The sequence below is a fragment of the Oryzias melastigma genome, linkage group LG6 (assembly GCF_002922805.2).
Source record: "Oryzias melastigma strain HK-1 linkage group LG6, ASM292280v2, whole genome shotgun sequence".
Taxonomy (NCBI): Eukaryota; Metazoa; Chordata; class Actinopteri; order Beloniformes; family Adrianichthyidae; genus Oryzias; species Oryzias melastigma.
Window position 1 is genome coordinate 17,483,288 of NC_050517.1, and position 17,034 is coordinate 17,500,321.

At 36.4% G+C, this 17,034-nt stretch overlaps 2 protein-coding genes across 2 annotated transcripts in view; both read right to left on the reverse strand.

The window, feature by feature from the left end:
* Positions 1 to 865: 865 nt before the first annotated feature.
* lg6h15orf61 (linkage group 6 C15orf61 homolog) lies at positions 866 to 3,590 on the reverse strand. Its single transcript, XM_024281272.1, has 2 exons — positions 1,776 to 3,590; positions 866 to 1,123 (listed from the first exon to the last, which is right to left on the reverse strand). The coding sequence occupies exons 1-2, from the start codon at positions 2,116 to 2,118 to the stop codon at positions 996 to 998; spliced, it is 471 nt and encodes a 156-aa protein (XP_024137040.1). The 5' UTR covers positions 2,119 to 3,590; the 3' UTR covers positions 866 to 995.
* Positions 3,591 to 3,740: 150 nt separating this feature from the next.
* The window catches only part of iqch (IQ motif containing H), a 27,503-nt gene continuing 14,209 nt past the window's right edge, over positions 3,741 to 17,034 (reverse strand). The window contains exons 14-20 of the mRNA XM_036212359.1: positions 13,626 to 13,746; positions 12,017 to 12,303; positions 7,350 to 7,484; positions 6,248 to 6,370; positions 5,199 to 5,260; positions 3,951 to 4,059; positions 3,741 to 3,880 (exon numbers count right to left, since the gene is read on the reverse strand). Coding sequence (XP_036068252.1) covers positions 3,812 to 3,880; positions 3,951 to 4,059; positions 5,199 to 5,260; positions 6,248 to 6,370; positions 7,350 to 7,484; positions 12,017 to 12,303; positions 13,626 to 13,746 — 906 coding nt within the window. The 3' untranslated portion in view covers positions 3,741 to 3,811. The remainder of the gene's footprint in view (positions 3,881 to 3,950; positions 4,060 to 5,198; positions 5,261 to 6,247; positions 6,371 to 7,349; positions 7,485 to 12,016; positions 12,304 to 13,625; positions 13,747 to 17,034) is intronic.

Consider the following 17,034-nt stretch of genomic DNA (forward strand, 5'->3'; position numbering starts at 1 on the left):
CAATTTCTCAGAAATTTAAGTCAACTTTAGCAGTCCTTCATTGTTCTTTAACGAAATTTCAAGTTTTCCAGTAATCCCTTTAGGAATTAGAATAAATTCAGCATTTTCAGCAAACAGCTTCAGGACAAAAGTGGCGTGAGCCACCTTTCAACTTCAGAGTCTGCTGGAATTACGTTGATCGTGTTAACGGTTGAAAAGTTACAGTATGTTAAAGATTTTGTGTTTAAGCGTCACTGACTACGCCTTGGTGTTAAAGGGTTAAAGGGGGGGGGGGCGTGGTGTTAGCCTTTAATTCTTTATTCATGTGTTCGGCAAGTGGATGAGTAACTTTTACAAAGCAGGAAACGGAGAATAAAGTAGGAGTCACCGCGGCGGCCTTCGCTTACCGAAGGTCAAAAAGGTGCATTGATTTCCATGTACAACAAGAAATTATTTCTGCGGCTCCATTGTGCTAAAAATGAAGAGGCCAAGGCCTGAAAATTGAGGTCGCTGATAAATGCTATTAACAGGAGATGCTGAGGGGAGAAATCAATATGGCAGTTTGTCAAGCTGCCTCTCCAAAGGGGGGCAAAAGTGTGCCGCAGAGAGAGGTAAGCGTGCCCTGTCAGCAAAGCACATTACCAGAAATCAAAGGCCGGGGGGAGGCCTTAAAGGAAGAGATGCAAATGACGCCTTTCAAAGAGCCACATTTTTGTAATTAAAACTTATTTCATCCAACCTGCTTTGCAGATCCAACAACTTCTTTTTAGTTAAAAAAGAAAAGGATAAAGATGGATAGATTTGCTACAGAGCATAAAGTAAATTATCATATTAAGACTTTGACAACAGCTTTTGTTTCGAATACAGGGTCAATGAAAATATCAAATCTTTGCAAATCATTTTATTAACACTTTGGGAGATAATAAACATGCATGTTATTTAAAGCAATCACAAAAAATGACTGAAATAATTCAAGTTTGTAATAATTTGATTTAAACTCTGAGGTCACATTGATGTCAATACTGTGCACCTTCCTCCTCCTTGTATGCAAAATATACAGTGACGGGTCCAACGCTCGTCTGTACGGTTTCTCTGGCTCCTATCACCATCCAGCACCCGATACCGTAGGCCAAACAAGGGATTCCTGCAACAACATATATAAAAAATAGAAAACATGATAAAAGTAGTTTGATTTCAATCAGATTCCAATTGTTTCTGTTCATAATTTGGACACTGAATATATTTGCTTTCTTTGCACTGCACTTTTTTTTAGGTAAACTGACCAGTGCTGTGAATAAAAATGTTCCTCATATTTTTTTTTTTACATTAAATCACAAACAATACTTGTTGGAAGTCACATGAGAAAATATCTTAGCCTTTAAAAAAGTGCCAACAATAATTATTCAAAGAGAGGGTTTGGCATCATTGTCAAACAATAAAACTGACTTTAATTTACAATTCAATTTGATTAGATATTAATTTATTTGCCAATTTTAGTTTTTTAAAACCGATTTTGTTGGTTATAAACAACGGTTTCAACATAAACAATTGGGAAACTTGTATCATTATAATGAATTCCTACAACTCTATAAAAGTATAATAGGGTCTCATTTAGGTGTAAAATAAAGGAAACGGGAGACATTTTTAATCATTTTTTAATCAAAGAGGAGTCGTAAAAGTTTTTTTTATTATTATTACTTTCAGATGGCATTCGATAGTCTTGAAACATACGGTACATTTCTTGTATATATATTAATTTATAATTGGGGGAAAGTGACAGATCCTAAAATACTGACCCAGGTTAATAACTTTTAAGGCGGTGAAAAACCTGTCCTCAAAGTCCAGGTTCTGTGCAGGTGCTTTGGTGCAGTGATATTTCACAAAAGGGAAGCAGCCTGTTCGTAGGATTTGATAGTTGGACCCCTGAACCCTCCAGTTGAAGTTGGACAGTCCGAACTGGTCGTTGTGGACGGCGCTGTAGCGGACACAGAAACTAGTCCATGGCGGAAGGTTACGCTGCAGCAGGTGGCAGGTCAACACCTCCGAGGCGGCCGGCCGCGGAGCCGATCTGCTGAACGAGCTCGGGAACAGAACGACCTTCAGAAACACGCCGTGTATTCTCCTAAAGATGTCCTTCATGACTTTTGTGATGAGCAGAAATACAAGCTTCCGCCTCTAAAATGCATAGCGACTGAAAGTAGGACCTCTTACCAACCAAATTTCTGATAAATAAACAAGATTATAAACGTCTCATTAAATTATATTTTCCTTTAAAAAAAAAGCAACCCGAAAAGTTTAAATTAAATTACGTTATAAATCACCATCAAAATCTGCTAAAAAGGCGTATGCTTCTTCAGTTTATGTGAATTTATCGGACGTTCTAGCTCCGTTTGGTACAGCGTCTAAATGTGTCCGGTCAGAAACACGGCTCGTCTTAAAGGTTCCTCTTCAAAATAAAACCTGTGTTTGTGTGTTCAATGCGACTGCAAACGCAAACACAACCAAAAATTACTGTAGGTCTTCAAAGAATAATTACAGAAAAAAAGCATAAATCATTTTTTAAAGTGCAATATGGATTTTCTTTTCTTTTTTTTTTTTTTAGAAAACATGTTTCCTTCCCACATATGTTTACTGTCAAAGGAAATTAACCTGGCTAGAATGTCAGAATAATACTAATTAGTAAAAAGCTAACATATAGCATAAATGTTATCAATATTTCTCTTTAATAAAGTAACCTACATTGAAATAAATAAAAAGGAAAGTCTACTACAACTAATTTAAAATACATTTTTGCCTGGTTTTAATTTCTCTGTACTAATTTAAAAAGAAACTAATCCATACAAGGGAATGGTGAAGGCTGGATTAGCAGACAGACATACAGACAGTTCTTCTGACTGTTCTTCACCAGCTATAGTCCTACAAATAATGGGCACATCCAGCCACCTGAGCCTGTTGAATAAACCAGGAATCCTTCAGGCAGATTGTATAGTCTATTTACTGCAGGTTACTAAATGTCTGGTATCTGTGAAAGTGATCATTGTAGTGCCCCAGAAATATCTGTCAAAACAAATTATATCTGACCTAGAGAATTTCTACGGGATTTGACAACACAATTTGGTCCATTTACACTTGAATGCAAACATTTACAAAACAAAATAGTCGGAAAATGAATTATACTCCTAAGCCCCTGACCTGTGTCAGTTATATTAACATTTGAAAACAAATGACATGAAATAAATAAAGTTAAAGCCAGTTTTTATTTCTTTTTGGAGGCTAATAGTTGTTGGAGAGGCTATGGAGTGCAGTTCAAGGCTTTGAATTTTCTGCCTCTGAACTGTTTTATATTATAAGGATAAAATGAGAAAATATAGACTTACCTCAGAATACTAAAGTCATGAATTTAGCAAAGTAAATCCAAATATATTTAGGTTTCTACAGATAATAACTATGTTTAAACTGTTATAAATGCAAGCAGCTTTACATTGTCAGCTGTAAAATGAAGTAGAAAAACGTTTTTTTCACCTTTGACTTAAACACAGAAGGATCCATGTGTTTAAAAGTCCACAGAGAACATTTAATTTTGCATTTAGAATAGATATTTTCTGATGTATATAAAGAACACACTTCTGGTATGAAGGTGATTAAATCTATTCTCTGATATTTACCACAAAACCTTATTTTTAAGTGGACCAGCACTATTTTTTCTCTAGCAGCATTTGATTTTCAGAACAATGAAATTGAAAAATTCTTATTAGAAAAACTGCAAATAAAAATACATTTTATTAGTACTGATTTCTGTTAAACACAGCAATTCCGCTAATGTAGCAGCATCCTAAACTGCATCCTTATCTTTTGATTTCTTCTTGGTCTGTAGCAGTTTTTCAATGTTGTCCACCACTTCCTGCAAACAAATAAAACATTAAACTCGTAATATAAGCCTTGTGATATAAATGGTGGAAATTTGTCAAGACCTTAAAGTTGGTTTCTCTTTGCAGTTTACTCGAGGATATTTCCTGATGAATGACTGACAGATTCTGAGCAAAGGTCATTAGAGCCAGCTCGAGATCCTTTGAGACGGTTCTGTTAACGGCATCCCAAACAAATGAGTTTACCAGTGATCCACACGTTTCCAGCTAGGAAACAATCACCTTCTTGCAGGTGGGTAAATTAAACATTTAGCAAATAACTGTGAGTAGAGAGAGGCGGTGAGCACAGCATGATTTAACTGTTTCAGTACTGTGTGTTTCCTGAAGTTTTCTAATAAATAAGTGGAGAAAAAAAAAACTTTCTACCTAATAAGTTGGAGAGTTTCTAACATTAAGAAATCCCAAGGAGGGATTGTAATTATGTAGGAAACTGTTTTCAATCGTGCCTTGAAAGATCACTCTTAACAGTCTAAAGTTCTTGATTTTACCACCATTTTCTGTAAAAATACATACATTTATATCAATAAGAAACTAAAATACACCTGTGAGCAAATTGCAGAAATTAAAGTTTTGAAATAATAGTAATGTCATTAATATAAAAAGTCAAAAGTTTACGGGTTGTTGATCATTAAAAAAAAAGTTCAACAAAATTAAGAATTGTCCCTCAGATCCTTATAAATAAAGTTAGCATAAAAAATGCTTCTCTTAAAACTATAGCAATGAAAGCTTAACAATTAAGCTATAAAGTAAATTTCTTTGGATGTCAAAACTATTTTTAGAAGTTGGGGTATTTTCTACACAAAAAAAACAACTTTCTTTTTTTCCAGAGTATTAATAATTAAAAAAAATGTATATTTTTTTATCAAATTGGTGACGGCTGAAAAATGGCTGGAGAGTAAAAAATTGGATGCAGGAAAGGCCTAATATAAGTAAATGTGACCACAATCAGTTTAAACAAGTCATTAAAATAAAACAAAATAACAGATAATTATGACAAAAAAAAACAAAGTCAATGTGATTCATTAATTTAAATAGGAAAGATCAAATGTGAAAACAGAAATGTGACAAACAGCAACTGAAACTAAGGATTTTGATGTACTGAAAGCAATTAAGCTAAACAGAAACAGTTTTGATTGGCAACTTAAACCTGGTTTGATCATACAAAATAAAATATTTTGTTTAAATGAATTTTAGACTAGTGTTTGGGGTTTTTCTAAAATGAGACAGTTGCAAAATTTAAAGGCTCAAACATTTTTCTAGCCTTGTAGAACTGAAAGAATAAAATAAACTTACATCATCCCAATGCTGCATCGCTCTCTGCAGTTGTAGGGAACAAAAACAGTGCCCTGCTTGCTCTGAGACGGGGGTCACACAGAATGAAAAGAAAGGCTCAGTATGTTTCAGAAGGACAAAACTTTAGATGAGCCAGCTTATTTCTTGATAACATTAATAAAACCCAAAAATAAACCTAAAAAAAGGACATTTCTATACATGTTAAAAAACCCACTTTAATGAAAATAATAATTTTGGTGTTTTTAACATGTTCTTGTACCATTTTTATAAAAATGGAGGACATTAATAAAGAAAATTAAGCTTAAAATAGCTTTGTTTATGTATTCAAGTTGTGAATCAGGAGCAGACACAAAAATGCCGTTTGAAAAAATAGTTACGTTCAGCAGGTGGCTCCATTCTAATGTGGAAAAATAGATCCGTGTACGTCTTTGTTTTCCTCATCTGAGCTGGTATCTGACTTAAAACTGTACGGCTTCAAAATTGCTTGCCATTTTTATTGTAATGTTAGGTTATGTTAGATTTTATTGTCATTTTACTGTGTCTGCTGAGCCATTTCTCATTGTTTACACACCATTCCAATATGGCGTCGCTATTTACGTATCTTGAACAACGCTAACAGGCTAGTGTAGCATCTTTAGCAATATACCTCATTGCACTAGTGTGTAAATAGATGGATGATGGGAAATTGTGGCAGCACCAACAGTCAGATCTGAATTTCTAATGAACTACTGCTGCTCTGCAGAAAATATGTCCCAGAAAACAACACAGAAAAGGACATAATCATAATCAAAAGGTCACTCAAAATATTTTTACAATGGATGAAAAAATGATTGGAGTGGGTCTTTAAATGCTCTCAGTGAAGGGTGAGTCATAATCCTGGTACACTTCTGGTACAGAGGAACCGACCCAATTTAAGAGCAGCAACTCATCCAGTTTCAAGTTCATAATGCTTCCTTCAACCATTAGATGTCATAACAGAGTTACATTTGCAGCTAAAAACAAACACGAATGGAGACAGCGAAGGGAACATTAGATTAGAGCATGTCTACCTTCATGTCAAATCCAATGCCACGTAGCTTGCACATGTTGAAGAAGACATCGCAGTACAAGACGGAGAGGTTAGAGTGAAACAAGTGGCTTCCGATGACTGCATGACAATTTTCCACTTGAGGCTGTAAAAAAAAGACAAATCTTTTATTTAAACTTGAAAGTTTGGAGTTAAAGTTTCTTTAGAGTAAAAGTGGTGACACCAAGCACATTCTTTGGGTCATTAATCAGTTTACGTGTATGATTAGTGAACATAATGAGAAGGAGGAACACGTGGCAAAGCGTTGGGCCTTTCTTAATTACCAGCAAGGAAAAACAATTACTGCTGAGAAAACACGCCGAGCACACGCCCAGCCTCGCTGTGTGTCACCACGCCACGCTACTACCCTTCACAGAGAGCTAGTGTTTGCACTCATCTGCTGTCATAGAGACATTCTGATCAAGAGAAAAACATGTCAGGGCTTAAGAAGATAAGAATTATGGTCGTTCTTAGCCACCTTTGGGAGATTAAAATAAAAGAAAAAGGGCAGTGAGCTCAGGACCCAGCCCATAATTTGCTGTGAAGGCTGTGTGCTTGCACTTGTCAAAGCCAGGCCTCTTATACAACAATAAAAGTGTCCAACAGGGATTTAATTGTGTTTGTAATATGCAGGTCCCTAATGATGGCCACTGCAGAAGCCATTAACAGCTGCAGAGACTCGAGTGCTGCAGTGAAGCACCAGGCCACCAACTAAATGAATGTTTGATAAAATAATACAAGTCGCAGATTAACAAGCGTAAACTCAGGCATACTGCTAATAAAAGGATCCTATTGTTTAAGGCCTGGCACCAGGTTGATGAGGTGTTCAAGCATGCATACACATGCATAATGAAAATGGTATGAATTATTAATGTGCTCATTATTTAGCCTCATCTATCAAAATGATAATGAATTCAGCACCTAAGCATCAATTGACTTTAGCACATAATTACAGTATTAAGTTACAAGTAATGCGACTGTCCTTTGAAGTTATTTCCTTTTGCGTCAGGAAAAAAGACATTTTAGGAATATGGCCTCTAAATGTTGACAATAAATAAAAAGATAAGAAATAAAAAGAGTCATACTTGGTTTTCAATTTTCAACACAGGTGCTTCTAAACAGCCTGTGCGCCAATCCGCTGTTCCTCCAGTCATCATCAGAAGGGTCTGGGTCATGGACAGTTGGTTGCTGTATGCAACGCTCAGATCAACAGCCCACACCTGCAGACACAACCAAATGAACAGCATCACCCCGAAAGTCTTTTAAATGAAAGGTCAAGACTTTTATAACCTTCATCATGTAGTCCATGTTGGTTCAAACGGCCTAAATTTGGATTTATTTGTGCAGTAGCACAACCACAATGTTCCCCCGTGTGTCTGAAGTAAAGCCGCCCTTGGGTAGTTATCTAGGCTCTGCTGTTCTGGAAAGAAGAGTTCTGATGTGCATGGTAAATGGCATCATTATGAGTATATTAAGGGGTCAAGTATGGACAGAGACGTCTGCTTAAACTGGGCTAATTTTGCCAATAATAACCTAATAGTTATGGTACTTCTTCAAAAAAAAAGGCAAATAAATCACCAGTGAAGGAGTTGTTAATAACTAAGTGGCACCCGGGTGCCTCCGTTAGCTGTTCCTATTTGTCAAAGTAAATGTTGCTGCCACTGAATGCAAATTGCTGTTCGTCTGAATCCACGTTTGTTGTAATCTTAGCACTTTGTCTCCACTGGAACATGAACATCAAAACAGGCATAAAGCCTCATTCTTTCAAATTTGCTTGATGTTAAATTTGAATAATTTGGGGATATGCATGATTTTTGGAGGAAACGATTCAACATTTGATTTAAAAAAATGTTGTGTCTCTATTTTAAATTTTGTATAAGTTTTTTTAAAAAAAGCCAAACACAGGAATTACCAAAATAAAAAACACCCTAGTAAAGTCTTTATTAAATAAAAAAAAGTAAGAGGCTTGAAATTGGAAAAAAATATATTTTAAATGATATACAAAGTTATGTTTTACATTATTTTTGAAATAACAATATGAATTTAAAGGGTATAAAAACAGAAACAATGTTGTAATAAGGAAAGTTGCATTACCTGTGATAATGCTGGCGTGAATGCTGAATATGCTGAAAAAAATTTACTCTCAGTGTTGAAAGGATTTGCTGGAAATGCAAAAACTATTTGCAAAATACAAAATTTGCTACAAGACTTGACATTTTGTTAAAGAACTATGAAAGACCGCTAAAGTTGGTCGACATTTCTAAAAGAAATTGTAGTTTGCTCAAAAATCCTCAGTAAATCTCAAATTAGTAAACATTAGCCGGCTGCTAAAATATTTGCTAAACTCAAAGTAGCCTAACAAACCTCTGTAGATAACAAATTAGAAAAAAATATTAGCCTGTTGCTAAAATATTAGCAAAATTCAAAAGTAGCCTAACAAACCTCAGTAGATAACAAATTAGCCAAAAATGTTAGCCTGTTGCTAAAATATTAGCTAAATTCAAAAGAAGTCTAACTAAACTCAACAGATAAAAAAATAGCCAAAAACATTAGCCTGTTGCTAAAATATTTGCTAAACTAAAAAGTACCTTAACAAACTTCAGCCATAACAAATTAGCCAAAAACATTAGCCTGTTGCTAAAATATTTGCTAAACTTAAAGTAGCCTAATAAACTTCAGCCAATAACAAATTAGCCAAAACAATAGTCTGTTACTAACATATTAGCTAAACTCAAATGTAGCCTAAAAAAAAACCTCAGCAGAAAACAAATAATCCAAAGTTGCTAAAATATTAGATACATTCCAAATTAGCATAAAAGAAACCTCAGCATATGCCATACTTAAATGAGCTAGCACAATGCTAATATAACAGCTAATAACCAAATTATTTTAAAATGACTGTAAATAATGGTTTTAAAGTGCACAAAGTTTTTGAAGAATTTGAAAAAAATCTAATTTACTTCCTATGGGGCATATTTTACTCAAAATTTCAAAAACTATAAAGCTTATGAATAACAAAAGTACAAAAAGAAGTCGTGAATGAACTAAATGTTTTGATACTAAAAGTGTGATAGAGTTTTTCATGCAGAAAAATGTACGGAAAGGAGCAGGAGAATATCCAAAATTAAGAATTCATATTGATTTGACCTTTTTGTAATTGCAGATTAGCCACAATAATACAATAATTAGTAGTTCGAAATCTACAACCATTAACAAAATAAATTAAAAAAAAAAACATCTCTACCAGAGAAGTGTTTATGACTTTTTTATTACAAAAGCAATGGATATTTGCTAGCTGTGTATGGAACATCACCTCAATAGTTCAGTGGGTGAATAGTACTCCATCACAGCTTCCTGTGTGAAGTTCAGTAGCCAACACTGGGGGCAAGTGTATAGGTTGATACCTGGGCTTGAGTGATGGACACACTCCACCAATCCATGCACTCAACTCCCCAAAACTCAAACCCATTGTCGTTCTTAACAAAGCCGTGCAAAATGCAAGCCTGGATTGTACCTGTTTTCTATTGCCTTGCATTTTCATTAAAAAATCCTGATGCGGCAGCTGGGGCCCCTCTGTTCCACAATGTGAGGAGCGAGAGCAAGGGCAAACATATGTGACCCACTTCTTCCCATCAAATAAAGTAGGCAGCTTTCAGCAACAGGTTTGAATCTAAATTGATGTTTAAGTCCACACACGTTTGCTCATGTGACTCTCTCCGGCAGAAGCTTTGTGTGTGAGTGCAGAGATGGCCGGGAGTCTGTCATTTATGTCCCCTCTTCTATTGAAGCCCGTTCTGTTTTATGCTCTATTCTTATTTACAATGTTGGTGAATCCTTTTCAATTTTTTGGTTCACTGCAGTAGATGAGAATTAATTCTCAAGCTGTCTTTATTTCATTCTGAACCAGTTTTAGACCTGCACTCTAAAGGCGCGCTTAAATACATTCTGCTTTGAATTTCAATGGTAGCTATTCTTGTTTTTGTACAAATAATAAAACACAGGGAGTTATTTTGTTATAAATTACCATAAAAGTAAGAAAATCTTAAGTCTAGATGTGGTTTTAAAATAACTTTTTATAACTGTTAACATGCCAGTGTGTTTGAGGTAATAGTCTTATTGCAACATAATTGAAATTCTTGCTACTTCATAGTTTAATTATTTTATTTTTCAGTTACACATTTTATCTGTATCCTTTCTGTATTTTGCATTTATGGTGGACCCTTTGTCTTCAGAATAGGTACTCTTGTTATTTTTTTATTTATTTTGTTTTCTAAATTCAATTTAAATGTATTTTATTCTGTTATTTTCTATGATGACGTTGCATCTGCACTCTTCTGAGCTGCTGGAGGAGGCAGATGCACTGACAGTATCAGAAAAAAACATCCACAAACTGGCGCGGTGATCCAGCTCCATTCTAGGATGTCTCCTAGAGTCTGTGACTGCGGTGAATGAGAAGAGGATGCAGCAGAAACTGGAATCCATCATGGACAATCCTCTTCATCGTCATCCTCTGCATGAGACTGGGGGTGAACTGAGGAACTGTTGTATTGTGTTGCATTGTATGTGTTGCATCGTGCTGTATTGAGTTGTATCATGTTGCATTGCATTGTATTGTCTCGTGCTGTATTGTATCGCATTGTATTGTATCGTATCGCATCATGCGCATTGTATTGTATCGCATTGTATTTTATTGTATCGTATTGTGTCATATCGTATTGTATCATGTTTGTATCGTATCGTGTTGTATCATATTCCATTGTATTGTGTTGTATCATGCTGTATTATATCGTGCCATGTCGTATCATGTTGCATTGTATTGTATTGTATTGCATCGTATCATATCTTACCATACTGTGTTGTATCATATCGTGTTGTATCGTATTGTATTGTGTTATATCGTATTGCATCGTATTGTATTGTGTTATATCGTATTGCATCGTATTGTATCATGTTGCGTTGCATTGTATTGTATCGTAACGTGTTGTATTGTATTGCATTTCTATTCTATTCTATTCTACTTTATGACAGCACCCTGTAATGCTAAGTACACCATTTGCTTTTTAGTCCCTTATTGGATAAAAGCATCAGTTCAATAATAAAATATAATATCCAGATAAAATACAATTTCTGAAGCAGGAACTAATGGAACTGATCATTGGAATGTCCTTGAACTTCATTGTTTCGGTACTTTAAAAAGGAGATGTTTAGCATTTTTAAAATTTTGAATATCGCTAAGATGAACAAAATGTTAATTTTATTTCACAGCATTAATCGTCATTCTTGACCATGTCAGTCATGACTCAAGAATCTTTCAACAAAACCAAACTCTGACAAGTAGAAAAAGACCTTAATCCAGTGTTGCTATGGTTACTTTGGGGGTTAAACACTGATAGGGTATCCCGCTGAAACCAGTAAATCACTTTGGAATGACCTATTGTTTGAAGGAGAGCTGCTTCTCTAGTGTAAGGTTAAAGGGCAAGCCTTAAATGATGGAATCAGTGTATCGACACAATAAGACCTGACAGTTTACTAGATGGGCTCGTGACACATTTGGTTTCTGTGCCAACAGTTTACCTTGTCTTGTCTTCTGGATCCCAAGGGAGCACTGTATGGGAGGCATCTATCTGCTCTTATGGATCTCTGATCCGGCCTAAAATTGATTTTTTTCCCACCAATATAAATGGAGAAGTCTTGAAACATCTGCTGGAGGAACCCCGATCATATTTGTCATCCAAGACTGTCTGAGTCTCACCTTCTGTTCGGTGGTGTTGAGGTCTGTGAAGGTAGCCAGGCCTACTGAGACATAACCTGCACTAAAATAGTGCTGGCAAGCTCGACCCACACGGATGCAGAAGGAGTGTAAAGTCTCTGGCTGTACAGAGGTCTGAGGGACGGCGGAGCCTACGGCCTCCAGCTGACAGGAGCCGTAAAGCTGGTCTCCACAAGACAAAACGCTCACTCCTCCTCCAGGCTCCAGCAGCAAATCAACTGTTAGGAAGGTGATGCTCTCTGAAGGTGGGTGTGCTTCCACTGTACCACCTGGACAGAGGGGGACAGCAGAAAAAAAAAAACTTTGGTCCAATTAAAGAGCTTAAAGTGCCACTCCAACTTATGTCTTTATTGTAAAATTGTTCCTAGCAGTCTTTTAATTGTGAAGCTTTTAGACAAAATAAAAAATCCTGTTGTTTTTTTAAGACATTTTAAGAGTTTCTTTTGGTGCGGAAGTTAGCTCCACTAATTTCCCATTAGCCTTTTGTTTACAAGCTCTTCCGCTAACTAATAGCATCTAGGCTAACAATAGTGTAGCAAAAACAAAAAAAAAACTTAGCAGGAAATATCAGAGCTATCCAAACACAGCTTTGAACCACATGGCAGCTCAGATTAAAAAAACGATGATAATGGATCTATTTGTCTGCAAGTGGGTGCTTCAGAATTGTAGTGCAGAAAAGAGGATTTTTTTTGCCGACCCAATGTAGTTGCTATGTCACAAACTCAAGCTTTTTTTTCAATTTGCTCCTGATTCATCACTTTGAATAAAGAAATACTTTGAAATGCAGTTTCAGTTTCAACCAGTTTTAATCTTAAATTGTTTTATATGTTTTCCACTATAAGAAAAGAAGTTACAAGAATAGAATTGGAACAAAATATCGATATGGCAAACTATCGCGATATTTCTCATTAACGATGCCACATCATCAATTTTTATCGGACCGATGAGCTATACATATAATACAGTATTATATAACAATAATCATATAATATTAACAGGATCAACGTTAAAATACAACATTGTGCATTTCTATTTCTACATTTATTGTTTTTTGAAGTGAGGAGGCCATCTGATATACTCTGAGCTTTATTTATTTATTACCTTAAAATTAATGTTATTATTGCAAAGAGCCAGTATTTATTGTTAGTTTTGTTTTACTGTTGCATAGGTTGTTAAATTTATTCATCGTGTTTTAAATTGTTCTATAAAAAAGGTTTTTGGGAAAACAAAAATATATATTTGTTTACAAAATAGTGATGTATCATAGATTAATAAAAGGTAATATATTGATTATCGCAATATTTGCCGTATCGTGATAATACATGTATCATTAATTGCATCGTATCGTGAGTTACCCAGAGATTACATCCCTATACAAGAACATGTTAAAAACACCAAAAACATTCATTTTATTGGAATGGGTCCATACAGGACCGCCACCAAACCAGAATTTTTACATTATCTGGTTAAAAATCAGTGAAAATTAATTCATTTCCTTTCTCGGGTATCATGGTGTCATCTGAAACATGGCAAGAACACAAGAACCAAACTGTTTTTGTCAAGTTGTCGTAGGTGAACAGTGTTGTCTGACCTTGTCTTAGGAAGGTCTTCAGGAAGCAGGTCCAGGAAGGATAGCAAGAGCTTCTAGCAGGCTGGGCATGATGGGCAAGCCAGTGTGGGATTTCATCTAAAAGTTTAGACATCACAGACTCCTAAAAAAGAAAAGGAGTAAACATTAGACCCATCTGAAATCAAATTGGATTCAAAACATTGTACATACTTTGTACTTCGTTTTGACCCTTTGGAAGCTTTCAAGGTGTCGCCCACATTACCGGAGCACTATCCGGAGGACTCTGGTGACTGTGTGTTATGCTCCAGACCTTGGTGGCTGCTTCAATTTCTGTGTGAGTGTCTGATGGATGCTGCGGGAGGGTCTATTTGTGAGTGACAGCCTATTATCAGAAGGCCTCAGGAGTCTAATAGCCTTAACTCACAGCCTCCAAGCACCTGCCCTTAATAACAACTCCCTCCACTGGGCAGCTGATGAATATCTAAGCTAACCCCATCTATCTGGGGATCAATCAGGGCTCGACTGGGATCGATATCGTTCTTGTTTCTGTAACTACGAAACGCCATAATGGTTTCACTACTTAATTATGCAGTTCATTTCAAACTTCTTGTTCTGCAACTAACTTTGAGCAGACAAGTAACTCAATATTCTCGTCTCATTCAAAGACTTCAACGCACTTTGGTGTAGGATTTATACAAACTTCGACTGCATTGTGGTTTGCCCCCAAAGAAATGATAAATAAATGTGTGTGAAGAGTGAATAAAGTCAAGCAGGAGGTAAAATCTTTGTTCTCTCCTCCACTTTGTTTGGAACATATGCTTCTGGCTTCACTGGATGACAGGACTGGAGATTATGCTGTTGATATTCCAGTCGTGTAACAACCATCATCATATTCAACTACTGTAAAAGGCGAGGTCAAATGCTACACAGTGATTCCTTCTGCACAAGCCATAAAGCACACAATGGTGCGGCAAAAAGTGTAAGGGAACGGTTGTCATTCTCAACGGAAGAGCAGGCTCACCCCAGGACTTTGCCTATGCAGTTCGCAGAAACAGCAGGACAGGAGGGAAAGAAAGAGAGGTATTTTGCAATAAATTATTTGGACTTAAACTGCGTACACTACCCTTCGATAGGATTCAGCCTTTGCTTGGTGTCCGCATCAAGCCGAGCAATCTAGTCATAAATAAAATAGATGTTCCCCTGCCTCTTTGATTGCTATTTCGTCTCTCCGGTGTACAGAGGAACAATCCAGAGACTCGAATACGTCTCTGGAAACAATGGGATAAAGCTAAACCAGATATGCCTTTTTTTTTGTGAAATAGTTCTATTTAGGCTTTAATTCTAGCACAAAAAATAACATTTCTCATAGAACATTGGCAATATAGATTTAAACACTTAAGACAAAAAGTGAAATTTAACTTAAAATCAAAAATTCAAATGAATTTGTTAATAAAGCTCATCAGACTGCACAATATTTAGGCTTGTATTAAACGTCCACGAACCCCTTTTGTTGTTAGTGATTATCAAATGACCCATTTCGTTGACAAACATAACCTAAATAAGGTGTTGCTCAAGATCTGTTTGTACGCAGCGTGAAAAAAAGAGATATTCCATCTGTTGAAGCTATTAGGCGTAATTTTTACCCTCTTGTGCCTAATGATCCGTATGCAAGCTGTGTGAGCGCTTAAGTGTGTGTATGGCCCCCTTCAGGCAGTGCATGGTTGCAGATCTACATGTCTTTAACCTCTCTCTGTGTAAATGCTAAAAGAGGCCCGGGGGCTTTCTCCAGGCTGGAACGTGGGGCTGGAAGCTGTGCACCTTACAATATTTAGAGAAACATAGGTTTCTCTGTGGAGGCTACCATTAACGCAGATGAGGGGGGGGCTCCTGCTTTTTGTTGTCGAACCAGAAGGGATCTTGTAGTCGGTTGCATTTGAGCAAAACAAGCTTTTGTTTCAACCTTTCGAAACAAGAACTAATTTAAAAGTGGTGTGGAAATATGTTTTTCTTTGTTTCAATAATACATAAGAATAAAGATTAGTGAAAAACAGTTAAAGATTTAAACTAATTTGTCATGATCCCACAATAATTTATATTTACAGACATTTAAAGCTGTTTTTGGCTTTATTGCTATCGTTTAGGCCAGAGGTGTCAAACACCCAGCCTACGGGCCAGATCCCCCCCCCCAGATGTTTTAATCCAGCCCAGTCATTAAGAGAACAAAATATAAGGATGTTGAAAAAAAAAAGCATGTTTCTAGTCCATTCCTGTGGCGAGTTATGGTTATTTACAGAAATGGCTGCAATGCGCAATTCTGCCACTAGGGGAAGCAAAGGAAAAGGAATACCGGCATAAAGAGAGATCAAGAAATTATGGAGAGAAAATAGACTCACTCCGATGTGTGTGTGCGTATTCTTGATTTGTAACTCGTACAAAAATTACTAAATTAAAAAAAATAAAAAGTACAATTTACACAAATTAAAATTACAACAGTTTTAAACTAATTACACATGCAAATCTTTAAAAATCACATACGAATCGCTTGTTATGCACACACAAAACCTCAGTTCAAAACCTGAATCTGTGGTGAGACTCTTCTCACGTCTCAGAGATTTAAGTGATGCGTTTAAAGGCTGCTAGAATGCTGGGTCATCAGAGTTTTCTTATCAGCCACTTTGAACTTAGATTGTGTATATTATCTGGTTGAAACTTGACATTTTCCCACTTTCTTGAACAGATATGCCCAATAAAAAAGTCTAAATAAGTGTTTTTGAAACACTTATCCTTTAAAAATGAAAATATTTTCCAGAACTGATCGCTTCTTCTCTGTAGCCCCTCCCCTGACAGAGCCTCCAAAGCAGGGTTCCTGTCCCAAGTGCTAGTCACAGTCACGGGGATAGCAGGCTGCGCCGGACCCTTCGAAACACCCGCAGATCGGAGCGGGCCGGTGGGCCGATCAAGCCTCTCCGCCCTGTGAGCGTTTAGAAGGGTCTCGAGCTGCTATCGGCGCGTTCTGCCACCACGTTCACTGCAGAGAAGTTCAGCGGGGAGACCTCTCCCACCACCTTATATACAGTCAATGCACGGAGTTCTGGTCAGCAAAAACAGCGAATACCCGCTCCAATTGGCGGGTGCTCAGTTTTTAAAATTTTCATCTTTAAAGGGACAAGACTCTTAAAAATGCGTATTTAAACTTTTTAATATCAATTATCAGGCATATCTGTTTAAGAAAGTGGGAAAATATCAAGTTTTCATCAGATATTTTTCACAATCTAAGTTCAAAGCGGCTGATAAGAAAACTCTGATGACTCAGCATTCTAGCAGCCTTTAAACGCTTCACTTATGGACAGTGTTGGGCATCTCACTTCAAAAAAGTAATTAGTTATAGTTACTAGTTACTTCTCCCAAAAAGTAATTGAGTTAGTAACTC